At 41.3% G+C, this 27,500-nt stretch overlaps 1 protein-coding gene across 14 annotated transcripts in view; it reads right to left on the reverse strand.

Annotated features, from left to right (window-relative positions):
- TMEM164 (transmembrane protein 164) overlaps window positions 1-27,500 on the reverse strand; it is a 169,117-nt gene that overhangs the window by 41,376 nt on the left and 100,241 nt on the right. For 13 of the 14 annotated variants that reach the window (XM_032250949.1, XM_032250945.1, XM_032250958.1 and 10 more), the window contains one exon: window positions 26,935-27,001. The exons of the other annotated variant lie outside the window; for it this stretch is intronic. In XM_032250949.1, the coding sequence (XP_032106840.1) occupies window positions 26,935-27,001 (67 nt within the window). The remainder of the gene's footprint in view (window positions 1-26,934; window positions 27,002-27,500) is intronic. 14 annotated transcript variants of the gene reach the window in all.

A 27,500-nucleotide genomic window follows, 5' to 3' on the forward strand; every position in this document is an offset into this window, starting at 1 on the left:
GAAGAAAGAAAGAAAGAAAGAAAGAAAGAAAGAAAGAAAGAAAGAAAGAAAATCATGTAGCTGAATTCTTTTAAAGGATGAAAAAAGTCAAAAGATAAGTACACCAAACTGTTAACAGCAATTATCTCTGGGGAATAGGAGATGGGAACTTTCATGTGATATTCTTTATATCTCTACATTACAGGAATCCTTAACCAAGAGGATACATTAAATTATTAATGATGATTAGTGATAATATGTTCTAGTTTTTAAGAATTCCCTCTGGAACATCACACACCGGGGTTCTGTTAAGGGGTGGGGGGCTAGGGAAGGGATAGCAGGGGGTGAGGAGATTGAGGAAGGACAACATTAGGAGAAATACCTAATGTAGGTGACAGGGGGATGGAGGCAGCATACCACCATGGCATGTGTATACCTATGTAACAATCCTACAAGATCTGGACATTTACTCTAGAACTTAAAGTATAATAACAAAAAAATAAATAAAAGCAGGTGTCACATCTATGAAAGAACAAGATCCTTAAACAAGGGAAGGATTAAAAAATAAGTAAAGAGCTCCTGGAAACTTAAAATTTAAGCACTCAGAATAAATATTTAATAAAGGTTTAGGGAACTAAAGAAGAAGAAATATCCCAGCAAGCATAACAAAAAGAGAAAAACATAGGCAATAGGAAAATAAAAGATGTGAAAACAGCGGATTGAGTTTACAACAGCTACTTCCTTAAACTTTCCTATTATTTATAGCAATTTGTCTTTAGATTCGTCTTTAGATTCTATGGTATAATCATATCCTGTGTAAATGTTGACAGTTTTATGTGTCCTTTTCCAATCTTTTGATTTATTTTTCTTACCTCATTATGCTGGAAATGACCAAAATACAATGTTGAATAAAAGTTAAAAAAAAAATAAAAAGAATTCCCTCCTTTGGAGAACTTTGGCATGTTAAGAAAATAATGTGTAAAGGGGTATCCATAGACTCCCAAATCCCTTGTTCTCATTGTATTTTCCCTTGAGACCCTACTCCCACTCCTCACCTCCAGTAAGGACAGACACCCACAGCCTTGCCAGGCATATGGTATTCCCATCATCTGATGTGGAAAGGGACGGGGGCAGTAATTAAGGGGAAGGGGCCACTGGTCTTTCCTTTTTTTTGGAGAGAGTCTCACTCTGTTGTTCAGGCTAGAGTGCAGTGGTGTGATCTCACCTCACTGCAACATCCACCTGCCTAATTTATTTATTTTTTTGTATTTTTTAGGAGAGATGGGGTTTTGCCATGTTGGCGAGACTTGTCTCGAACTTCTGGCCTCAAGTGACCTGCCTGTCTCTGTCTCCCAAAGTGCTGGGATTACAGGCATGAGCCACCGTGCCTGGCTGGTCCTTCCCTTTGGAGTCCAAACCCTATCAGGACTACTCCTGACTTCCTCCTTAGTGCTTAGAGCCCTTGAGAGAGCAGGGGAACAGAGTTGTGGTTACCAGGTGCCATCCCCCAGTCAGCTCCTTAATGTCAACAAAATACTTTAAGCCCATGAAAGATGCTGTTTGTTCTGGTGGCACAGCCACTTGTGCAAGTGTATTTCCTGGTTTGAAAAACATAGCAGCCCAGACCTGCCTGCCTCTTTCAGCAATGCCTATAGAACTTTAACAAGTGGCAATTTTGGGACTGTACACCATCAAATACTCTACAAGACTCACTTAGCTGCTTCTTTTAACCAAGATGAAAATGAAACCTCCTTGCTCTCCTCCTCCCACATCTAACTGACTTAAGAAGCTGCTGCCTATCATCTTAAGAAACCACAAAGTGCCACTTTTGAGTACTTGTTGCTGGTATCAAAAGTCATTTCTGAAAAGGCAGGGAAGGAAGCTCTGGTGTTTGGTCTGCCTAAGAATAATAATAGCTCACATAATAGTGTTCCTAGTGGATATGCCATTAACTAAGTCTGCTGCATTTTCCTGAGCTTTCATGATAAAGAGGAAGGTGAAGATAATGAAGATCATAATGAATACTTACTGACTCCTATGGCCTTAATTGTGTCTCTCCCCAAATTCATACACTGAATTCCTCACCCCCAGTACCTCAGAATGTGACTGTATTTGGAGACAGTGCCATTAAAAAAGGTAATTAAGGTAAAATGAGTTCATATGGGTGTGTCTTAATCCAATATGACCAGTGTCCTCATAAGCAGAGATTACAGGCTGGGTGCAGTGGCTCACGCCTATAATCTCAGCACTTTGGGAGGCTAAGGTGAATGGATTACCTGAGGTCAGGAGTTTGAGATCAGCCTGGCCAATATGGCGAAACCCTGTCTCTACTAAAAATACAAAAATTAGCTGGGCGTGGTGGCGGTTGCCTGTAATCTCAGCTACTCAGAAGGATGAGGCATGAGAATCGCTTGAACCTGGGAAGTGGAGGTTGCGGTGAGCCAAGATTGCACCATTGCACAGAGGAAAAACGCTATGAAGACACTGGGAGAAGACAGCCATTGACCAGTGGAAAAGAGAGGCTCTCGGAAGAAACCAACCCTGCCATCACCTTGAGTTTAGAATTCTAGCCTCCAGAACTGCGAGGAAATAAATTTGCTTTTTAAGCCACCCAGTCTGTCATACTTGTCATAGCAGCCCTAGCAAACCAATACACAGACCAACAATATGCTATGAGCAACATCTTGTTTTAAGCACTTTACAACTATTAACTCCTTTTATCTTCATAGCACCCTTATGAAGTAGCTCCTGTGGTTATTCTCCAATTTTTAGAAATAAAACTGAGGCACAGAGCAATTTTTCATGATAGTAAAATACTGGAAATGACCAAACATCCATCCCAAGGAGACTGCAGAAAGACATTGTAGCCTATTAACATGATGAAATGTTATACCACAGTCAAAATGTAACTACAGTTATACTCAATGGCAGCAATGAAGCATACTAATATAATGAGGAGTAAAAACAAGGAAGTCCCAGAAAACTACCTAAAACATAATACTCTTCTTATGAGGGTCAAAAAAACAATGAAGTAGTATCTTATTTAGGAATCTATATCTATATATGTATATACCCATATCTATATCAACATGAATATAAATATCTCTGTGCATATGAGAAAAAGATAAAACTCCAAAAGGAACAAAGGAATAATAACCAAAATTCAGGCCAGCGATTCCTTCAGGGTGGAGGAGGAGGTAGAGAGCAGTATTGGGGAAGTGGCACACAGGCAGACTGGGTTCTCATCAGTGTGACTAGTTCTTAGGTTGGGCTCACAGCTGTCATATTATCCATAAATAAGGAAATGCACACACAAATTAAAGTAGGCTATACATGGACAAATGGTGGGGCATGTTATGAGTCAAGGATTAGAAATATTACTTCAATTATGTATATCCCAGGTCCATTTAAAAAGAAAAAGGGATAGGGTTTCAGTGAAATAATTTGCCTATAGTCTCAGATTTATTAAATGCTTCAGCCAGGATTTGAACCTAGGAATCCTGGCTCCAGAACCCATGATCTTAACCATTATTGTGTGTTCCATACTTCAGGCTGTTCATTGATGGCAAAGAAATAGAGTCTACTATGAAAACTGAAGGCCTTACAGTACCTAGCTACCATAATATAGGCACTACCTAGCCATCAAAGTGGACCCAGGGAGCTCTGAATTCACTAAATGCCAATTTATTTACTGCTTCTTCAAACTGAGGCAAAGGTTGAATTTCATACCGAAGAAGGAAAGATGTTTTGAATATACAAGATGGTGCTTCAGGACTTAGAAGTCCAGCCCTGAACACATTATTTGACTTTTTACTCAATAAGGGAAAGTGAGTATTTGTACAGCTCTCTCCACAGAACCCAGGAGAAAGTCTAATTAATGATAGAGATGGTTCAAAAGCCTACTGAGGAACCAGGGTAGCTCCAAGTCAAAAGGAAACCTGCTTGTATGTGGAGGCCAAACTGTACCTGCAGACTGACTTCCCTGGGCCTAACATTCCTGCTTAGGTGGTGGAACAAGGGGCTCAATGAGGCCCCTTTCCACCACTAACAGGACCAACACATCATTCTCCTCTGCCCTGGGTTATAGTTTTCACCCAGAAAATTTAGGCCATGTACAGTGGTAGGTATGATAGGTACTAAACTACCAGTCCTTCATCCACCCAGGTAGTCTTTGGTACCCTCCACTCATATTGAAATGTCTTTTAAAGACTTAAGCATCAGATGGCTTGGCTGATATAAAAGCCAACCCTCCACTAGTGCTAGAGCAAAGGCAAACAGGAAAGCATCTGGATTTGGCTTTCAGCCCAGTCAAAACAGCTCAAGGGCACTCAGCCTAAACACGCCCCACCCCACCATCTGCCAAGAAGGGAATCTGGTTAATCTACTACTCCCTGGGGGTCATTGCTTAAAGGCAGCCAGTGGGCCAGGCAGTCATTTATGAGGCAGGCTTCCCTGACCTGTTACCTCCAACATCTCCCCCTAACAATCCCCATGACCTCTGCATAAATTGGAGCCAGGTTCATGAAGCCCTAAATCAAGGGAAAGCAAATGTCACATAGCCCCTGGAGGCCAGCAGAGATGGATAGGATTTGACCACCTCCTGATATGAGTACACTCTGCTCACTTTTTGCTACTTCTTTCTTCTCTTCTATTTAACTCTCCAATTCTCTATCTCTTCTCAGGCTCTAAGCCTGCTCCCAGATTTTCCATCAGCACTGAAAGATGGTAAACTTAGATCCGCAGCAGTTCCTGGCTAACCCAACACGCAGAGAATGTAGAATCTTCATTTTCATTAGAGTTTTAGAGAAAGAAATTTCTTTGGACTAACTGGGATAGGGCCCAGTAATCTGTATTTTAATATATTTCCCTAAGGAAATGTGGATACAGAAGTATTCAACCCACACCTGGAGAAATACTACAGTAGGGCAAGCTCCAAAATCTTAAGGGGTAGGTGTAAAAACTCAGAATATTTTCATATAGAAACGACAGATAACTCCCAGGAAAATGTATTTTTAATGATGTGACTAGTGTTCAAAACAACAAAAGAGATAACAATAATAGAAATAATAACTGTTAGTACATGGCAATTCTCTGTCCTAAATACTTCTAAATACTTGGTGTGTAGTAGCTAATTCATACAACTCTATAAGACAGGTTCTACCATCTGCCTTTTACAACTTAAGAAAATTGAGACACAGAGAGGTTAAGCAACTGACCCAAGGTAACTTCCAGTGCCAGGATAAAAATGGGCAGTCTGATTCCAGAGTCCATATTCTTAATCATTGACTTACACTACCTATATGTGCCCTGAGGCCCTTGATGGTAGAGATGGGACCCTTGACTTTGAAACTTGATTTACAAATGAACCAAACACATGATGGTTTGACCTCCTGCTGCTGAGATGTTCTTTCTCCTCCACACCTGTGAGCATGGATCTGGAATATTCTAATTATATTGCCATGGGAACTGGTCAGCACTGGAATCTGCTTCTGTGACCTCCCATATACTCATTCATTATTTCTTGAGCACCTACTATGTGCCAACTATCATGAACAAGATACAAATGGATTCTGCCTTCATGTACCTTACAGTCTTACAACTATATCATTCCAAATGCTAATTTCTAGGGCTTAAAGGGGTCTGGAAATGAAAATACGGTTTAAATCAGTGAAGCAAAGGCTTAAGGCCACTACTGCCAATGTTACGTTAGTTACATGAGAGGCTACATGGGTTTCCTGATATTTCATGGAACTTAGCAGAATACTAGACACATAGTAGGTATTTGTCAACTTATTTAGAGATATTTCAGGAAAGCACTGACAACCAATGAATACAATTAGAATGTCCTCCTGGTTGCTCCTGAAAGTAAGGACACAGCCATAAAAGGGCTGGAAAACAAGACCCAGATGTTTATTTCTGATCATGTAAAAGGCTACTTCTCTAACAAACCACCCACTGAAAACACACAAAAGTCCTGAATAAAATATGTTTAAAATTGTTTTATTTTTCAGTCTATGAACTGTCAAATACACAAGGAATTTTCTAGCCAGAAAATAAGAAATGGGAACCCAGAGACATAAGTGGGATACTGCATCCAATTTTCACCTAAAGTAGATTTGTTAAGCCTGCTGAACTTGAGCTTTGATTTCTCATAGCTTCACAGGGCATAAGGGATAGGATGCAAAGGTCATGATATCCCAAAGAGTCTGATAAGAAATAATTCTCATAAAGCTGGGACCCCAGAAAGCTACACTCCAGTGTACAGGTGTACTAGTAAATACAAATTACTCCTGCCCTCTAGGACAATAAGGAAAATCTACTCTCAAATCTTCACATTGAGTTGGACTAGCAGGAAAAGGATCTAGGTATCTCCAGTAAAGACTTGGAACCACAAGCCAGCCATCATGTGTATTTGAAAAGTGAATGAACACTACTTGGGTAATCAAAAAACCTGAGGTCAAGAATTTCATTTAGCATGATTCCAGATTGGCAGCTCTCAGGTGCTGAGCAAGAACAAAGACAGATTGTCTTTAGAGGAAACCAGGAGTCAAAAACTTCCCACAAATAAAATCCCAATGAAAATAAGCAACTTACATTAAAACAGTCATATTTAAAAAAAGAAAACTTAAATACACAAGGAAAACAAATCAAGAATCCCAAAAATAGAGATTTAAAGAGGCAGATAATAAAATTTTTACTTACAGACTCTTTCCTATGTTTGAGAAAAATAAAAATATAATAATTAAAATAAAAATGGATAGAAGTAACTAAAGGGATAAATAATAAACTGGAATATCCAGCTGAAGAAATAAGCCAAAATGCAGTACAGTAAGACAAAGAAGTAGAAAATATCAAAGAAAGATTAAGAGATAAGAAGGTATACTAAGATGGACTAACATATCTCTAAAATGTGGTCCCAGAAGAAGAGGATGGAACAGAGGCAGAATTTAAAGTTATAACAGCTGAGAGTATTCCAAAACCTGACTAATGTTATATACTTCCACACAACAAGCCCAAAGACTCCCAAACAGAATAAGAACAAATTAATACTGAAACATATAGTAACATTGTAGCACATCAAACTAAAAGAAAAAAACTCAAAAGTGAGCTAAAAAGATGACTTTCAAAGGAGTAAAAAGGCTGACCACTGACTTTGCAAAGCAACAATAGAGGACAAAATATAGTAACATTTTATCTTTATTATGAATGAAACTGCCCCAAAATGTGGCATCCAAGTGACACACAGTGGTCACATCTATGCTGAGAAGTAGGCTCTTTTGTGTGTATGCTGAAATTTTGAAGGAGCAGAGGTTCAAGCCCTACCCAAACCTCTTCATTAACAGAGTCCCCGGGGACTGGGGGGAGACCCTATATAAGGCCTGCAACCTTCAAATAAAGCAATCTTGTGAAGAGGAATTCTCCCTTTGGTCACCGAAGTATTCTTCAAAGTAGTTAAGACTTAAAGGTCTTAGGTTCTAAAAAAAATAAGTAATTTTATTGCTTAGGGGTTATCTGAATTTTGACACCCGTGCCAGTCTGAATTATTAAGACCATAATGGGTTTTTAGGAACATATGGTTAATGGACCAGTGGGTGACTTGTGTATGCAGGGCCTAGCCCATGCATACCTGGCTGCTTTTATAAGGACCATGAGTGCACCTAGCATGCTCTATCATATGCAGGGTCCCCGGCCCTCTTTCAATTGCAGCCTGCAGATATAGGACACATATTTGTGCTGTGGTTATTGTAGTTATTGGAATGAGGTGATGGAAATCCTGGTCTCTCCCCTGATCAGAGAAGGTGGAGCTCCCCCAGTTCTGGCTAGAGTGTGGGGCCCTAGTTCTTCCTTTACCCTGGACTACTTACTGTTCCTTTCCCCCTCCTACACTGTGTGGCAGAGTTAGTGAAATTAAAACATGTCTGTATATCTCTACTAAGGGCCTACTCAGTTAAAGAAAAAAAAAAAAAAAAAAAAAAAAAAAAAAACCCTAACTTCCATCTTTGGAAGCAAGAGTTGAGTCTTTTTTTCTTCTTTGAGACAGTCTCACTCTGTTGCCAAGCTGGAGTGCAATGGCACGATCTCGGCTCACTGCAACCTTTGCCTCCCGGGTTCAAGCGATTCTCCTGCCTCAGCTTCCCGAGAAGCTGGGACTACAGGCGCGTGCCACCATGCCCAGCTAATTTTTGTATTTTTAGTAAAGACAGGGTTTCACCATGTTAGCCAGAATGGTCTCGATCTCTTGACCTCGTGATATAGTCGCCTCAGCCTTCCAAAGTGCTGGGATTCCAGATGTGAGCCACCGGGCTCAGCATTTTGTTTTGTTTTGTTTTTTGTTTTTTTGAGATGGTGTTTCACTCTTGTTGCCCAGGCTGGCGTGCAATGGTGCAATCTCGGCTTACCACAACCTCTGCCTCCCGGGTTCAAGCCATTCTCCTGCCTCAGCCTCCCAAGTAGCTGAGCCTACAGGTATGTACCACCACGCCCAGCTAATTTTTGTATTTTTAGTAGAGATGGGGTTTCTCCATGTTGATCAGGCTGGTCTCAAACTCCTGAACTCAGGTGATCCACCCGTCTTGGCCTCCCAAAGTGCTGCCACCACGCCTGGCCAGGAGTTGAGTCTTTAACCACAATAAAACACCGTGCCAGCACGAGGCTCTGGATGGTACTTCCTCAGGACAGTCTCACCATGCATCTGCCAACAGCATTCCCTGGCCCCTGCTCCACACGGAAAGCTGCCACTCCCTTGCTCAAGACTGGAAACAGAAGGCATCTTTGGCCCAAGTTACATTTGACCTCTGGCCTAGTTTGGAGACCAAGACACAGTTATGTCCAGCGAATGTGGCATAAGGCACGAATGGGAGTTGCTGAATTCTTTCATCATCATCTAGATGACCTACAAATTGACCTTCTCTTCAATCAGTCATATCTTGAACACCTACTCCATGAAGAACTTTGTGTTTTTCCCACCAACATACACATACACACACATCCATACAGAAGTGGTCCAGCCAGGAAACACACTAAGAGAATATAATCCCTGAGTTCATCCTCAACAACTACACTAGGGTGAGATTAGCTGGTTACAAAGCCCCATCCACATGTAAGAAATTCCCATTAGAAAAGGTTGAAAAGATCAGAAACACATGTAAAATCTAAACTTTAAACTATAAGGTCTAAAAGACAAGACTGAAGCAGTGTCGCAGGAGATCGCTAAAGCCCTCTTCATGGATTCCTATGTTTCCATTGTTTGTGCTCCACTGTGGGCCTCAAGAAAATGAAAGTGGAAAGCAGGCATTGATGTCCCCTTAGAAAAGAATCCTAAAAGGCAGTATGCTATAGATAAGTCTCTTTCCCAGCCAAAGCAAAGCACAAACTCTCCAGATCATTGCTAAAGCAAAGAGTCTATACCTGTCCCAGGGCAGGAGCTGCTGTGAGTCCAGAGTTGGGTGTTCCTCCTGCTTTGAGACTTACTGCCCTTGGTAGAGAGGAGAGATGTGCTCTGGATCAGCAGGAGAGGGGAGGCAGGATTCCCCTGTCCTTCTGTCAGCCCTATCTATCCCCAGAGGGCAGCTACAGGATGACCCCCAGAGCCAGCAGCTGAGAGGAACCAGCAGCTTCTGGAAGAATTGTTCTCTTGTCCTCTCCATCCACCAACCAAATAGCCATTTCTAAGTTACTGACATCTTGGGAATACACACTCCTGGTCTAGATGAGCATGTTTAGCTCCACTGGAAGCCCCCCTGTATTGCCCTGCCATTTGAGCCAACATAATTTACAATTCCCAGAAATGCCAGAGAAGCAGTGTATGCGCCTCTTCTGCCAAGCCTGGCTGGTTTTACATATTTTCATTTAGCAGGTGTCTGTTGCTAAATCAGTAGCAGCTGCTAATTGCTTTTCCTCTCTTGAACCCTCAGACAGAATGAAACATCTGGTGTTCTCTCACTTCAGGTTAAAATCAGATACCTTATCACGTCTCCTTTGGGTTCCATTTTCATTAAAAAAGCTTTCAGCTGATGCCTGGAACTGGCAGCAGAGAGCAAGGCCATTCCTGAACAAGGGGAATGTTTCTAAGGACAACACAATGGAGTGAGCCTGCCTCATGCCTCCAGACTTCATGCACAGATGCAGTCGCTCAAGGTGGGGCTTTAGGCCCATGAACCCAGGGAACCTGAGACTTCATCTCCTGAGCCAGGATTCTGCGGCCCCCAGCCCTTTGATTGCAGTGCGTCTTCTTGCCTTGAATAGTTTCTAGTATTTGTAACCCCTAACTGAGCCAGTTCTCCTCTCTCCTCCAGGGGAATTGCTGAGAAATAAACTACATACAGAGGAGGAAAATTACCAGGACACCATCATCTCCAGCTCCACTTCCAAATTTATACCAGTGCTCTCTTTTGAGGTACTTTGGAAATTTTGTTTTGTCATTGTTTTTTCCTCCCTCCAACAATCATTTTGCTGGGCTTCAAATCTGCTTCTTGATTGTAAGTCAAAACCATTCTCAAAAGCACCTTAATAGCAACTCAAATATTTCCTATTATTATTAATAAATAATCTAAGCTAACCTTTATTGAGCACTTACTACTTTCTATCAGGCATTGTGGTAAGCACTTTATATGCATTACCTTATTAAAGATTCAGGAATTGTTACAATCGTCCTCATTGTACAATGTAAAACAGGCTCTGAGACGGGCTACTGATGTTGTAGAAGGAAGACTGAAACAATGATTTACCTAGATTAAAAGCCTGTGCTCCGCTGACCAGGTATGTTCAATGATATTAAGGAATTATTGTTAATTATTGTAGGTATGATAATGGTGTCATAATATTTATATATTTTTTCTGTGTCATTACATTTGAGAGATATGTAATGAAATATTTACAGTTAAAATTACATGATATTTTCTTCCAAATAATCCAGGGATAGGTTTTTGTGGGGGGTGGAGTGGATTTGCAGTGGAGTGAGACGTATTTTTTTTTTTTTTTTGAGACGGAGTCTTGCTCTGTTGCCCAGGCTGGAGAGCAGTGGCGCAATCTCGGCTCACTGCAACCTTTGTCTCCCAGGTTCAAGCGATTCTCGTGCCTCAGCCTCCTGAGTAGCTGGGGCTACAGGCGTGTGCCACCAAGCCCAGCTAATTTTGTATTTTGAGTAGAGACAGGGTTTCACCATGTTGGCCAGGATGGTCTTGATCTCTTGACCTCGTAATCTGCCTACTCCCACTTTGGGAGTGATCCAATCCACTCCCAAAGTGCTGGAAATACAGGCGTGAGCCACCGCGCCTGGCCTAGTGAGATGTATTATTAAAAAAAAAAGATGGGCTATAAGGTGACAGTCATTGAAACTGGGTGACAGATGCATTAGGGAGCATTTTTTTCTACCTTTGTATATATTTTCAATTTTCTACAATACAAAATTATATACATACACTCCTGTTCTTACCCACGATATCATAGGACCTCCTAAGCTTACGAAGTTTCTGCACCCCAAACTTATTTCCTGTGTTAGCTCCTCTGGCCTGCTCCTACCACCAAAGCTTCCTCAGCTGGCACCCAGGCAGTACTGGGACCCAGAAGTGATCACTATTCCCTTTGATTTTCTAAGGAAACCCTCAGTTTGCCTAAAGTCTCAGTTTACTCTACTCAAGGTCCTAGGTGTATGGGACATAAGGGGAGGCTGGTGGGCCACCTGTTGAGGTAAGAGATGGGCCTCAAGAGGAGCTCTGCCTACCCCTCATTCTTTTTATGCAATGGAAAACTGCATTCATATTCCCAGTTGGCACCCGGCAAAGGATTCGTAGTTATTATGAATCCTCACAATAACTATGATGTACCCCTCTCTCCCTCCCTCCCTGCTTCCCTCTTTCCCGATTGCCTGCCTTTCTTTCTTCCCTCTTTCCTTCTTTCCTTCCTTCCTTCCTTCCTTCCTTCCTTCCTTCCTTCCTTCCTTCCTTCCTTCCTTCCTTTCCTTCCTTCCATTTCTTATTGCAGGATCTCACTCTGTCACCCATGCTGGAGTGCAGTGGCATGATCATGGCTCATGGTAACCTTGAACCCTTGGGCTCGAGTAATCCTCCTGCCTCAGCCTCCCAAGTAGCTGAGACTACAGGCATATACCACCACACCTGGCTAATTTAAAAAAAAATGTTTTGGTAGAGACCAGTCTCACTATGTTGGCCAGTCTGGTCTCAAACTCCTGGGCTCAAGTGACCCTCCCACATCAGCCTTCTGACTAGGAGGGACTACAAGCACATGCCACCATGCTTGGCTAGTTATTTTATTTTTTGTATGTACAGAGTCTCACTTTGTTGCCCAGGCTGGTCTCAAGACTTTGGCCCAAGTGATCCTTCCTCCTGAGCCTCCCAACTGTTGCAGTTACAGGCATAAGCCACCAGGCCCAGCCAGTGATGGAGGTAATATTTCGGTAATATTTCTGTTTTACAGATGAGGAAACTGAGCAAAGTTCAGTTGCTTAAATAACCCCAAGGTCTCTTGCTCAGAGTGTCCATTAACCAAAGGCATCTCATTCAGTACTTATGCAACAGAGGAGGTGGAAAGAGCACTGATATGGGAGTCAGAAGACCTGAGTGCCGGTCCAAGATCTGCCACTCACTGGCTATGTGGCCTTTGGCTAGTCAATCCCCCTTTCTGGGCCTTATCATCTGAATACCATATTGCTCAATTTGCTTTTTCTCAACGTTGCATTCCAGCCCTTTTCAACTTACACACACACACACAAATTCCCCAGAAGATCTTGTTACAATGTACACTCATTTCAAAGCTTTCTACAAAGCTACAGCAATCAAGATAGTTTGGTGCTGGCATACGGACAGACATATAGATAAATAAGATAGAACTGAGGGTCTAGAAATAAACCTTCACATTTATTTTTCATTGATTTTTAACAAGGATATCAAGATATTTCAATGGCAATAGACAGAAGAGTCTTTTAAACAAATGGTGCTGGGACAACTGGATATCCACATGAAAAAAATGAATTTGGATCCCTTCCTCACACTACACACTAAGATCAACTCACAGTGGATCATAGACCTAAATGTAAGGGCCAACATTATGAAACTCTTAGAAGAAAACAGTCACAAATCTTCATGATCTTGGACTAGGCAAAGTTTCTTATGTACGATACCAAAAGCAGAAGCAGCCAAATCAAAAATAGAGAAATTAGACTTTATCAAAATTAAAACACTTTGTGCCTCAAAGGATACAATCAAGCAAATGCAATGACAACCCACAGAATGAAAGAAAATATTTCAAATTATGTATCAGATAAGGGTCTAATATCCAGAAAGAACATTTATAACTGAACAATAAAAACAACCCAATTAAAATTTGGGAAAGGATCTGAAAAGTTATTTCTCCAAAAAGACATACAAATAGCTAATAAGTACATGAAAAAGTGTTCAACATCATTAGTTATCAGAGAAAAACCATTCAAAAATCCTAAATCTGAAATGTTCCTGAATACGAAAAGGATGCTCATTCAAGCACTTCAAATTTTCAGACTAGGAATGCTCAACTGGTAAGTATAAAGTGCAACATTCCAAAATCTGAAACACTTCTAGGTCTAAGCATTTTGGATAACAGATACTCAACCTCTACCACATCACATTATTATAGCCAACCTCTAGAATGGCTATAATAAAAAAGACATAATAACAAGTGGTGGTGAAGATGTTGAGAACTTGGAATGCTCATACATTGCTGGTGGACATAAAAAATGGTATAGCCACTTTGGAAAACAATCTGGCAGTTACTCTAAAGGTTAAATGCAGAGTTATCATTTGACCCAGCAATTCTACTTCTAGGTACATACTCCAAAGTGGACATTCAAACAGATAGCTTTATACAAATGTTCATAGCAGCACAGTCACAATAGCCAAAAGGTAGAACCAACCCAAATGTCAATTAACAGACGAATGGCTAAACAAAACATGATACATAATACAAAGGAATATTATTCAGCCATATAAAGGAATGAAGTACTGACACATGCAACATGGATGAACCCTGAAAACATTCTGCTGAGAGAAAGAAGCCAGTCACAAAACGCCATATTGTATAGTTACATTTACATGAAATGTTCAGAATAGGCAAATCCATAGAGACAGAAAGTAGATTAGTGTTTTCCTGGGTCTGGAACTAGGAGAGTAGGAATGGGGATGATGCTAATGTTTATACAGTTTCTTTTTGGGGTGATGAAAGTGTTCTAAAATTAGACTGTGGTGCTCGTTGAACAACTCTGTGAATATAGTAAAAACCACTGAATTGTATATTTTAAAAGGATAAAGTTATCATTTGTAAATTATATCTCAATTAAATCCCCCTTCCAAAAAATTGTGACTGAAGTCAAACAGAGAATGAGGCAAGTGCTCATTTGTGTAGTGCTCTTAACTTTCCAAAGCCTTTTGTTATCTTTTCATTATTATCTTTTGTTATCTAAGTTGTCTTTTCTTTATAGCTTATCTGAAAGGTAGAGAGGGTTGATATTACAAATCCCATTTGAAAAATGGGGAAACTGATGGTTAATATAGTGAAATTAAATCCTTCAAAGCCCCAAGTCTCAGCTAGTAGCAGGGCAGAACTAGACACAAGGTGTATAGCAGAGCTTCCCTGGTTGCACACATCGAAGTTCCCTAGAGTGCTTTTAAAAACTGGGCAGGTGCAGGAAGATAAATACTACATGTTCTCATTTATATGTGGGAGCTAACAAAGCTAATGTCATAGAAGGAGACGGAGAATGGTGGTTACTAGAAGCTGGGGAGGGTCGGGATAGGGAGGTTGGTTAACAGATACAAAATTATAGCTAGATCGAAGGAATAAGTTCTAATGTCCTGTAGCCATGTAGGGTGACGAGAGTTAACAATAATGTATTGTATATTTTGCAATAGCTAGAAGAGAGGATTTGAAGGTTCCCAACACAAGAAATGATAAATGCTTGAGGTGACAGATATGCTAACAAGACTGATTTGATCTTCACACACTGTCTGTATCTGAATATCACAGTGTACCTCCAAAATATGTGCAATTATTAAGTGCCAAAAATAAAATAATGTATAATTTTTAATTGAAAGCACTCACTAGATAAGTCTTGTATTGCATAAAGAAACACTGCTTGAAGTAGTGGCTCAAGGTATAGAGAGAGAGAAGACATTGGGGAAGACTGCCAGAGACTGTTCTTTCTAATGTGATTTTAGGAAGACAGGGCCAAGGGAAACTAGTAATCGCTGGAGGCAAACAGGCTGCTGCCTGGCACTCACTGCTGCCACTCCCTAAATGGGCTGAAAGGCTTGGGCCTACTGACAAACCTAAAAGGCCTGGACATTTTATTTGAAAACCCAAACAGGAGTGGGCCCAATTCACCTGTCAGGAGGGAGAAAAGCAGATTGGCCAGTTCCCTAATCAAACAGGCTGTCACTGAAACAAATGTAAAAAACAATGGCAGTGTTGGTTAATGTGGATAGGAAAGCCTGCCAGGGAATTTTAATCTCACTCAGCAAGGCTAATGCAGAAACAAAGCCCCCTTCACATTACCATCACTAAAAAGCTCAGGGAGCTGGGGTCAAAGCTCTAAAGACTAACATCAACAAGGGCCCGTACCTCCTCAGTGTTTAGGATAATATTAGTAATAGTAGTAAAAACAACAGCATCTGACACCTATTGGTCACTCCCTATGTGCCAGACACTGGGCTAAGTGCTTATTACACATCATCTCTGTTCAACAAAACACCATTTTACAGATAAGAAAATTAGGTCAGCAAGGTTGGTACCTTGCTCAAAGTCACACAGCTACAGGCAGAAGAGCTAGCCATAAAACTATAGACCGGCTGGTTCCAGGATTGGTACTTTTGACAGTACACTATAAACTCTTAACATCTATGCAGAGACAAAAAGATTTCCAGAATATGTAACAAATAATGTTAACAGTTGCTACGCTCAACTATTTGTTTTATTCTATTTTTTCCCTCCCCTTCCCTCCCTTCCTTCTTTTCTTTTTTAAGAAATAGGGTCTTGCTACGTTGCCCAGGCTGGTGTCAAACCCCCGTGCTCAAGTGATCCTCCTGTCTCACCCTCCCAAAATTACAGGTGGGAGCCACTGTACCCAGCCTCTATTTTTGTTCTATTTTGAACATATATTACTTTTGTAAACAAATCATACATAAATGTATAAAGACAAAATGCACAAAAGCCTCCTCCTTTTTGTTGTTTTTCAATGTCCAGAAAAATAATCACCTTTGCATTGGTGACGATTTTTTAAAAATTTAGACTTTTCTAAATCTTACACATTTTCAGCAGTAAATATATCTCTTGTTGTAATCAAGAAAATGCCATTATTTTAGGTGGTTGAACAAAAATAATTCTCCTGGAAAAAATATTATCTATCACTCTTCTGTCTTCCCACCCAAGATCCCAGGACATATGTGAGAGGGATCCCCAGAATTTCCCTAAGCAACATAGAAATTCAGGTTGGCTGATGAATTCATTTATACTATCTGTAGATATCTACCATGTGCTAAGTACAAGGCTATGCAGGGGGCAGCCATAAAACAAGAGACACTTGTCCTCAGCTCCAATGGGGCTTTCTACAAGTCAATTCACAATGAATCAAATGTCGTCATTTTGGAACTCTGAAGAATTTATTATTGATCTCCATCCATGCTCTACAATCTACCACTTGGTTCTTTAGACTCTGACTCCATTACGCATGTTACCTCACAATACGAGGTAGTATTTTGGCAAAGGTTGGAAAGGACACCAGCCACATGTGTGTGTGCTGAAATGATGTGTACTTGAACTTATGGAATTTGGTATACAGCCATAATCCACTTGCACATGCACTCTGTGGAAACTATGGTCTTCAGAACTCTGGAAGAATGCAAATGACAAAGCCAAAAAGAGTCCTGGATTTGAAGTAAACAAACAAACAAAAAAAAAATAGAAATTCTAGCTCTGTATTTCAGCTTATCATTATCTAACAATGGACCCTGGAACAAATCTCTCTGTGTTTATTTTTTGTGTAACATGAGGGGTTTGAAGTAGTTCAGTGGTCCCTAATATTTTTATCCTATTAAACTGCTCACTTAAAAAAAAAAAAAAAAAAGACACTGTCCTTACCCACAGAGAATAGGTTGAATATATGAATATATAGTCCAACCAAACTATGGATGAAATGAGATATGTTCATACCTGAAGCAGCTATTAGAAAAGAATGAGTTATGATTACTGATTATTGATTAGGTAGTGTTTAAGTTAAAAAAGAAATACACTGGGCCAGGCATGGCGGCTTACGCCTATAATCCCAGCACTTTGCGAAGCTGAGGTGGGTGGATCATTTGAGGTCGGGAGTTCAAGACCAGCCTGGCCAACATGGTGAGACCCCCATCTCTACTAAAAATGCAAATATTAGCCAGGCGTGGTGGCACACACCTGTAATCCCAGCTACTTGGGAGGCTGAGGCAGGAGAATCTCTTGAACCTGAGAGACGGAGGTTGCAGTGAGCCAAGATAACACCACTGCACTCCAGCCTGGGTGGCGGAGTGAGACTCTGTCTCAAAAAAACAAAATAAGAAAGGAAAGAAAGAGAAATACAATGCAATAGTACTTATAGTAGAATTCCAAGTATGTAAGAAGCTGGAACCCAAATAAACCAACAATCCTAGAAATATGAAAATCTTTACCTGCGTATATAAGCAAATGATAAGTGTAAAAAGATACTCTAAATTTGAACACAATTTACCCTTGAGGCAATCGGATTGAAAGCTGGTAAAATGATTAGCCTTTTCTTTATATTCCTCTGAGTAACTTTTCAACGACCATGTATATTTTCCTAGAACTCATCTGAAATAATTCATTCTATTTTATATATCTCATTAAAAATATTTTTCCTTTTATTGATACATAATATTTTACCAATTTATGGGGTACACATGAGTATATTTTGCATGCATAGAATGTGCAATGATCAAGTCAGGGCATTTGGGGTATCCATCCTCTTAAGTATTTATCATTTCTATGTGTTAGAAACATTTCAAGTCCTTTCTTCTAGCTACTTTGAAATATACAATATATTATTGTTACCATAGTCATGAGCATCTACTATTTTTGTAACAAAAAAATCCTAAAAGTAAATTGAGCCCCCAAATTGCTAGTAGATACTGCATAAAATTTACCACAAGGCGTTGATATGGCTGAATACTTAAAAATCAATCTAAATAATTAGGAAACAAGAAGACCAAACACTCCTTTGGTATCATGATCTTTCATATCAGAAAGACCAAAGTTTTCATGCTAGTTCTGTGACTTCCTGTGTGCCCCCTGTACAAGTTACCTAAATTTTCTAACGCTTAGTCTGTAAAATGAATATACTAATACACCCTTCACAGGATTTTGGTGAGGATCAAAGACTAATAATGGCTAATGGTGCTGTGCCACGTGCTTTACACATATTAACTAATTTAATCCTCACAACAGCTTTATGAAGTAGGCACTGTTATCACCCCCATTTTATAGATGAGAAAACTGTGGCCCACAGAGCATAAGTAACTTGCCCAAGGTTGTTCTCCTTGTGTTTTCTCTGTCTCCCACGCCACCCCCCTTCACACACACACACACACACACACACACACACACAAGAGTGGCTCAGCCAGAACATGAACCTAGAGATGCTGATCCCTGAGCCCATCATATTAACAACTACACTAGGGTGAGGTATGTGTAAAAGAGCTATTCTGATTGCAAAGTCCCATCCATATGTAAGAAATGCTTATTAGTACAGGTTGAAAAGGGAAAGGTGCACAAAATCTAAATACTAAGAGACATGACAGAAAGTGTCTTCTTGTGATTTGCCGATAAGTGGTAACGTCTCTATGTACAGCTGGAATCCATGAGGACCCACTGCTCTTCAGAAACTCAATACTTAGTTGACTATTTTCTGCCTCCACATCCACATGTTCCCTTAGCTTGAACAGCCTCCTTCCTCTGCAATTTGCATGCACATGCTAACCATCCTTCACGGCTTGGCTCAGGGTTTATTTCTTCGTGAAGCCTTTCCAGATCACTTACTCCAGGAGGCTGTATATTAAGGTACAATGTGCACAGGTTTAGCTTTAGCATTTACAAACGATGTAATTCTAAGTCACTTAATTTGATTTGCGCCTCAGTTTCCTCATATGTAAATGGAGTTCTTATGATAATTGAATGATTATATGTAAATTATCTAAAAATAGTATGGGTTCAATGAATGCTAATATTAATCTTTTTCCCATTTATTTAAACCTGGAGCAACTGCAATTTAGCAGTCAAGCCTGAATGCCTTGTAATTTTCATTTTTTTATTTGTGACAGGGTCTTGCTCTGTCACCCACACTGGAGTGCAGTGGTGTGACCATAGCTCACCGCAGCCTCGACCTCCCGGGCTCAAGCCATCTTCCCACCTCAGCCTCTCAAGTAGCTCGGATTATAAACATGTGCCACCAAGCCCAGCTAATTTTTATTTTTTGTAGAGACAGGGTCTTACTATGTTGTTCAGGCTGGTCTCAAACTTCTGGGCTCAAGCGATCCTCCTGTCTCAACCTCCCAAAATGTTGAGATTACAGGTATGAGCCACCATGCCCAACTGTGGTTTTTCCTTTTTCATGTTTTCAACTTTAATATTGCCATAGCTTTTCAGGCATTTATACCTTACCTTTCTAACTAAACTGTAAGTTCTTTGTACACTGGTTGTTTTTGTATCTTCTGTAGCCCATAGCACATTACTTAACACAGAAAAGTGCTCAATAAAAATCTGCAGATCGGCTGGTGTGATCTAGGCTGGATTCATCGAGGATTTAAGTCCCTCAAAGCTTAGGCTTAAAATAAAGCTATAAGTTGACATATTCTAGGATAGTCCCCAGAATTTAGTTTGGACCAGGAATCCCGAACTCATCTCAATACCCCTGATATCCTCAGACACAATGCATTCATCTGATCAGAAACACACTGGCCTTTGCACAAGGTTAAGCCACAATTTTGCCTCAGTTAATTCCTTTTTTTTTTTTTTTTTGAGATGGAGTTTCGCTCTTGTTACCCAGGCTGGAGTGCAATGGCGCGATCTCGGCTCACCGCAACCTCCGCCTCCTGGGTTCAGGCAATTCTCCTGCCTCAGCCTCCTGAGTAGCTGGGACTACAGGCACGCGCCACCATGCCCAGCTAATTTTTTGTAGTTTTAGTAGAGACGGGGTTTCACCATGTTGACCAGGATGGTCTTGATCTCTTGACCTCGTGATCCACCCGCCTCGGCCTCCCAAAGAGTTAATTCTTTAGAAAGTTAATACCTCTTTTGAAACCAAGCTTTGTAGATTTTAAGAACCCTCAGGATAGTAAAGGGACATTTTGTCCTCAGTTCAGGTCCAAAATCCAAACTATAACTTTTTTAAATAGCCCAGTTTGCCAGTCACATAAATAACTTTTCTAGGTCAATTAGCACATTTCGATGTGCCAATTAGCAAAGAGCAAGATTTTCAAGCCTATTTGCATTGGTGATAACAAAGTTTTTCCAGCAGCACACATGGGTACAAGGTGTGTCAGCGGAAAAGCTGCATCCCAAGAACACTCATTATAATGTTTGTGAATGGGGGACAGACACCCCAGTAATGACAGAATCATTACTGTCTTCTTCCACTCAGTCTGAAAGTCAGGAATATTTAAAAGAACCATTCCATTCAACAGAGAAAAAAGAACTAAGCAAAAAAAGAGTGGTAGTAAAGGGGGGAAAAGGAACTAACATAACAGATCAACATGGATATATAATAAGGGGCAAGTTTGATAATAAGACAATAATGTACTAGAGGCTTTGAGCCTTGAAGAAAAAAAGAGCTTGATGACAAGAATAATTATCATGCTGCTTCTAGTAGAAAACAGATGAGTACAAACACAAATGCAGGCCAGGCTAAAGTTTTTGGTCTAGGAAGAGGGCTGATACAGTATCTTAACTTTCTTTTCTGTATCCAGTCTCCCTTGCTAAGTTTCTTCTGCATTCAGAAGAAACTCCCATGGATGTTAGAGGGTCAAAAGCAGAGCACTGAGGTTGCAGCATGGGCCCAATGTCTCTTTTCAAGGCCAGATCACTAGCACTGCACATGAGAACTGTAACTGAAAACCTAATCTGTAACCAGGTTCCATGGACACCCTACTTAGCTTCCACCTCTTGGCTTTAATTTCCTGAAAGTGGTTTATCCTGGATTGGATGATATTCTTTGCAAACTCACAGGTATAGATAAGGAACCCAGCATCACTATCAGGACAAATGGCCAGTGGCTGTAACATGGAACTCACAGACTAGACAGCACATCTATTCCTCAAGCTATGAACTATTGATAGCCTAGGCAGGAAGAGATTAACATGGGATCCATGAATGGGCTTACAGCGGGGAAAGGGGCAAGGAGAGAAAGTGGTAGTCTGTGCCTCTCCTGAAATTGTCTGCAAAATTATGTGTTTGTGCATTTATCTAGGAAGAGGCTCTATCGCCAGCACACAAACTCTCCCTGAATTTCATTCATGGAATAGGAAAAAACTCTGAAGTCTCAGTCAAGAGATGTGGGTTCTGGGGGCACCTACCTTGACTACTTAACCTAGTCATTTATCCTCCTAAATTCACCGTCTGGAAGAGAAGATTAGCTCAGACAAGCTTTGAGCTCCCTGCTAATCCAATAATCAATAGTTTCATGATGTACTTCCCCTCCTTCCCTCCAAAAATCAATCACTAAAAATCACCCTTTAATATGATTCATCTGAATCAAGAAAGACTTTTTCCAGAATCCGCGGTGTAAAGAGCACTTACTTACAATATGGGCCACTGGAATACACAGTCCTTCTTTAGGGGTTCAGCTTTGAAGATGAAGAACCCAGAGAAACTGAAGCCTAGGCATTCTCTAGCTAATCTGCAAATCCCGGTGCCAGTATGTCACAAGTCAGAGCAGAGCACATGGAAATTCACTGATGACCCCAAATCCTTTAGCGGACTGTGGCAACTACTTCCAACACCCTCTCACTCTTTCCTTGTGTATGTGAGTATATGTATGTCTATGGTACGGGTACACACAGTACTCAGTTCATTTTATTTTTCTTGCTTCCTCATTACTACTAATAAGCAAAAAATTAAAATAATTAAAAAGATAAAGGGCCAAGAAGGAAGGACAAAAGAGAAGTCAAAAGCTGGCTTCCTGCCTAATTGGATCATCAGGTTTAAGAAAGAGTTGCCAGTCTTCATGTGTCTCATGTTAAGTTGATCTGAGCTCAAGTAAGGGGCTACAAGGCAAAAAGCCCTAAAGGCGAGAGTAGTCCAAGAGGGGTCCCAGCCATCTAAAAGAACCAGACCTAAACCAATTGCAGACATAGGCAAATGGAGACATCACCAGCTTTTCTAAGCATCAGTTTAGAAAAAGAACACAAAGACTGACCAGATTGACTGGAATCACTAGTTAAGGGACAGCCCAACAAAGAAGTTTCAATGTCAGGGAAAGTTACTCGAACATTTTTGAAAAACTAGTTGACTATAGCATCACATTTATTTGGAAAATATTAGCTGTTAATATAACAGATATACCAGCACATCTGCTATGAGATGGGGGAAAAGGAAGGAGGGAGGGAAGAAGGAGGGAGGGAAGGAGGGAGGAAAAGAGGGAGGGAGGGAGGGAGGGAGGAAAAGACAGAGCGAGGGAGGAAGGAAAACAGGGTGGGGAGAAGAAACAGTGGTTTCTATATAGGGCGGTATAGGTGCTATGAGCTGAACTATTTCCCCCAAAAATTCATATGTTGCAGCCCTAACTCTTAGTACTTCAGAAAGTGACTACAGTATTTGCAGATAGGGTCTTCAAAGAGGTGATTAAGTTCAAAGGAGGCCATTAGAGTGGGCTCTATGCAATTAGATGGGTGTCCTTATAGAGGAAACTTGGCTAAACAAGAGACACTAGGGATGTGTGTGTAGAGAAAGGACCATGTGAAGAGGCAGCATGAGGGTGGCCATCTGCAAGCCAAGGAGAGAGACCTCAGAAGAAACTGACCTTGCTGGCACTTTGATCTTGGGAATAATAACAGTACCTTGCCTCATAAGTTTATTGTAAGGACAAAATAAAGCCATGTAAAGCACTTAGAACAGTGGCACATAATAAGCACTCAAGAATCAGTAGCTGATAGCGCTGCTACTCTTATTTTTTATTTTTTTAGAATGGGGTCTCACTCTGTTGCCCAGGCTGAAGTGCAGTGGCATGATCATAAATCACTGCAGCCTTGAACTCTCAAGCAGCCTAGACTACAGGCTTGCACCAACATGCCCAGTTAATTTTTAATTTTTTTTTAAAGATGAGGTCTCACTGTGTTGCTCAAGTTGATCTAGAACTCCTGGCCTTAAGTGATCCTCCCACCTCAGCCTCCCAAGTAGCTGGGACCACCGGTGTGAGTCACTGCACCCAGCAACTGCTGGTGTTATTGATAAAGGGGCTAAGGATACCTCAGCAGACCTAGGGAGATATGTGTAACCTTTTGTGTAACAATATTGACTGAATGAAAACTTCACCACCAGCTTTCTAACTGACTTCAGGTATGTAACAGAGCGTTTCGGGGCCTTCATTCTCATGCTTCTACAATAAGAATCAAAATTTCTGTTTATGCTCAACCACTTTGCAAGAAGGCTATTTAATTTTCATTGGGGGAAAAGTCCCACCAGAAAGAAAGCTGAAGGTGGTCTGTCTAGAGTAACTATATCCACCTCAGCAGGTGCTGTTTGGCCAGCATTGTGGACTAGAAACACTCCAATTCAGGATCACTAACTCTATTAGCCTAGGGGAGATTTTCTGATGTACCTTTCTTTTCTGGGATCTGAGAGAGCTGCTGAAATTTGAGAAAGCAGTTCTCTATCTGCCTGACCTCTGAATCTCCTGAGAAAACAGGTACGAGGGGGAGGAGAGATGATAAGATAGCATTGGATCTACTTTTCTGCCCTAACAAGGTTACCTCCACAGGCAGGAAGTAACTTCTGTTCCAACCCTGTTCCACATGACCGAGGCAGGAAGGACTTACGCTGTGATGTGGGAAATTCACCGTTGTTAACTGTAAATTTTTCAATTTGGTTTATTTTTACCATTCTTTGGAATTATCCTCTCTAGCTCTGAGACCAAGGCAGGAGTTCTGATTCTATAGTTTACCAAGTGAAGTCAGACAAGTCACAGATTGTGGGAGATGTAGAAGGCGGGACAACAGTGCCTGTGTCAGCGGCCTGTGACTGCTGATCCCAGCTTACAGAGGAATGCTGAACCAAAAGCACCCTGACCATTAAGACAGAGGCTGTGCCCCCTGCCCTCCCCAACAAAGACAGTCCCCTCCACCAAGAGCTAAAATGGTTTATCTATGAAATGCTTTGGGGTCCTTGGCAGAAAAGGTCTTGTCCATATAAGCTACCTTGGGAGTCCTATTAAAATGCAAATTCTGGTCCAGGTGGTCTGCAGATGGCCCCTGAAATTCTGCATGTCTAACAAGCAACACCCATGTGATGCTGATCCTAGGACCATACTTTGAGTTACACACTTGGAGTAACTGTGAGTTTTTTTTTTTTTTTTTTTTTGAGACGGAGTTTTCGCTCTTGTTACCCAGGCTGGAGTGCAATGGCGCGCTCTCGGCTCACCGCAACCTCCGTCTCCTGGGTTCAGGCAATTCTCCTGCCTCAGCCTCCTGGGTAGCTGGGATTACAGGCACGCGCCACCATGCCCAGCCAATTTTTTTTGTATTTTTTTTAGTAGAGACGGGGTTTCACCATATTGACCAGGATGGTCTCGATCTCTTGACCTCGTGATCCACCCGCCTCAGCCTCCCAAAGTGCTGGGATTACAGGCTTGAGCCACCGCGCCCGGCCCTGAACTGTGAGTTTTAAGCACCTGGGGCAGTGATACTCCAAGAGTGGCCTAAGGACCCCTGTATCACAATCACTTCGGGACTTGTTACAAACATTCAGTCCTTGCCATTACTTGCAGACTCTCTCAAACAGACCTGAGGATGGGGCCTGACAACTGTGACAACTGTCATGTTTAACGAGCCCTTCAGTTGATTGATATGGATAGTACATTTCAGAATTATTGCACGAAATCAGAGGTTCTCAACTCCCATTCCATGCTAGAGTCACCTGGGGAACTTTTTTAAACACAATGCTCAGGCTTCATCACAGATCACGAACTCATCCTCTCCAAGTGTGGGGCAGGGCATCGGTGTTTGTTTGTCTTTAATTTTATTTTTAATTGACAAATAAGTGTGTGTACTTATAAGGTACGTATAGTGTGATGTTTTGATATATGTTTGCATTGTGAAATGATTAAATCAAGCTAATTAGGTGAGCCTGGAACATATTAGGGTTCAAAATCGCTGCTTTAGATGAAAGTTTTCCCTATTAATTTCTACCGATATATAACATGCATCTTGAAAACTGTAACTATCACAAAGGTATACATGAATATTTGTAGGGAGGAGATGACAGGAATATCTGTGGAGAGGGATATCTGTGATTTTAGGATCAAGAGGCTTAGGCTCCAATCCTAACTGCCACTTGGAATTATACTCCCTGAATGTCAGTTTCTGCCTCTGTAAAACAAGAGGCCACACAAGCCTTTTTAGGCAGTTCCTCCGCAGCCTTAAAGAGCAGGCTTGAAATATTCCTGTTGGGGAGCCCAAAGTTAGATGTGGCCCCAAAACACCATATTCAAAATCACAGCAAAGCCCTGTGCCTGGAATTGGGATGCCTCATTGACATGTTCTTGCCAGTTAAAGGGAATGTTTTGCATTTTTCTAGAATTGATGAAAATATTAAACACCCCCTTCCTTTGTCCCTTTCTAGAAAAAAAAATAGGCCATAATTCTTGTCCTGTCTACCTCAAATATTATGTGAAAAACCTTGTACACTGTAAAATGCTATCCAAAAGGAAGGATTATCATTTAGAGATTTAAACCATGATCTTAATGTTTAAGGCAAATTTAAGTCATGAAAACAGAAAGCAGTAGTAATAATTTTACAAGTGATTTCTTTTTCTGAGCTTCTAAATGTGACCTGCTAATCCCTCCACAGTCCCACATTTGGGAGTCTGAGGACACAGGTCTGCCAGCCTAGCCTTGTAGCGCTCCTGCTTCTCTCTGGCTGGTTTATCCCCCAGCCCCCTGTGACCATGGGATTCTCCCTGCTAGCTATTAGGGGTTGTTTGGCACAGACTGGCCCGTGGGTCTGGGTGAACAAGGAAGGAATCTAATTCTTGCTCTAGGAAGTTCTTACCACCATGCCCAGCTAATTTTTGTATTTTTAGTAGGGACAGGGCTTCACCATGTTGGCCAGGGTGGTCTCGACCTCCTGACCTCAAGTGATCTGCCCGCCTAGGCCTCCCAAAGGGCTGGGATTACAGTGAACCTGGCCTGGTCTGTCCTGGTTGTGATATAAATCCTTATTGTGACCCCAAAGTTCTATAAAATACTCTTACCCCCATCAAGCTCCACTGCATACAAACAGGACTGTATCAGACCTCAATATTAGCTATATATGCGCGTGTGTGCGTGCGTGTGTGTGTGTGTGTTTGAGATGGAGTTTTACTCTTGTTGCCCAGGCTGAAGTGCAGTGTTCTCGGCTCACTGCAACCTCTGCCTCCCAGGTTCAAGCAGTTCTCCCGCCTCAGCCTCCCAAGTAGCTGGGATTACAGGCATGCACCGCCATGCCCGGCTAATTTTATATTTTTAGTAGAGACAGGATTTCTCCATGTTGGTCAGGCTGGTCTTGAACTCATGACCTCAGGTGATCTGCCCGACTTGGCCTCCCAAAGTCCTGGGATTACAGGCGTGAGCTACCATGTCTGGTCAGCCATATGTATATTTTTAAAATCATATGGGCATATGGGCAAGTACTGCTTAGGATGTTGCTGGTACATTCCTAAAAGAGGCTACTTACCAGCCGAGTGTTTACCACAGGAAACAGCAATGCCAGAAGAGCTCCATTTAACATGTGCATCTGTAGCCTAGAGGGGGAGAAAGATAAAGTTCAGGTCATAGTCAGACCCTCATGCAAAGAAAAAAGACATGTCGCGTTAAGCCACACCATATGGAAAAGAACTATGTATACAAGTTGCTCGCTGTGGAAAATGTTACTAGAGTTTACACAAAATAAATTAAAAATGGCATATTCTAAATTAACTGAAATGTTCTGAAGAGTACTATCACTGGCTCAGAATCCCCTGAACACTTTCTGAACACACTTTGGTTACAACACTTTATTACATAATGCTCTGTGCTCCCTAAACATTCAGTCAGTCCCAATCAACGATTTCAACTGCTAACAGCTTGGGCAGCATGAGAAAAGGGTAACTGGGGGTGGGGAGGGAGTAAGTTTTCTGTTATTACAGTAGAAACCTATTTATTACAACATGGCTGCTTATTTACACTGTCACGTATAATCCTTTTCCCAAAACAGAGACCTAGACAAAAAAAGATTGCTACAACCCAGGAAGCCAACTGCAG

This window comes from Sapajus apella, unplaced genomic scaffold (assembly GCF_009761245.1).
Source record: "Sapajus apella isolate SASKATOON/1434 unplaced genomic scaffold, GSC_monkey_1.0 scaffold73, whole genome shotgun sequence".
NCBI lineage: Eukaryota > Metazoa > Chordata > Mammalia > Primates > Cebidae > Sapajus > Sapajus apella.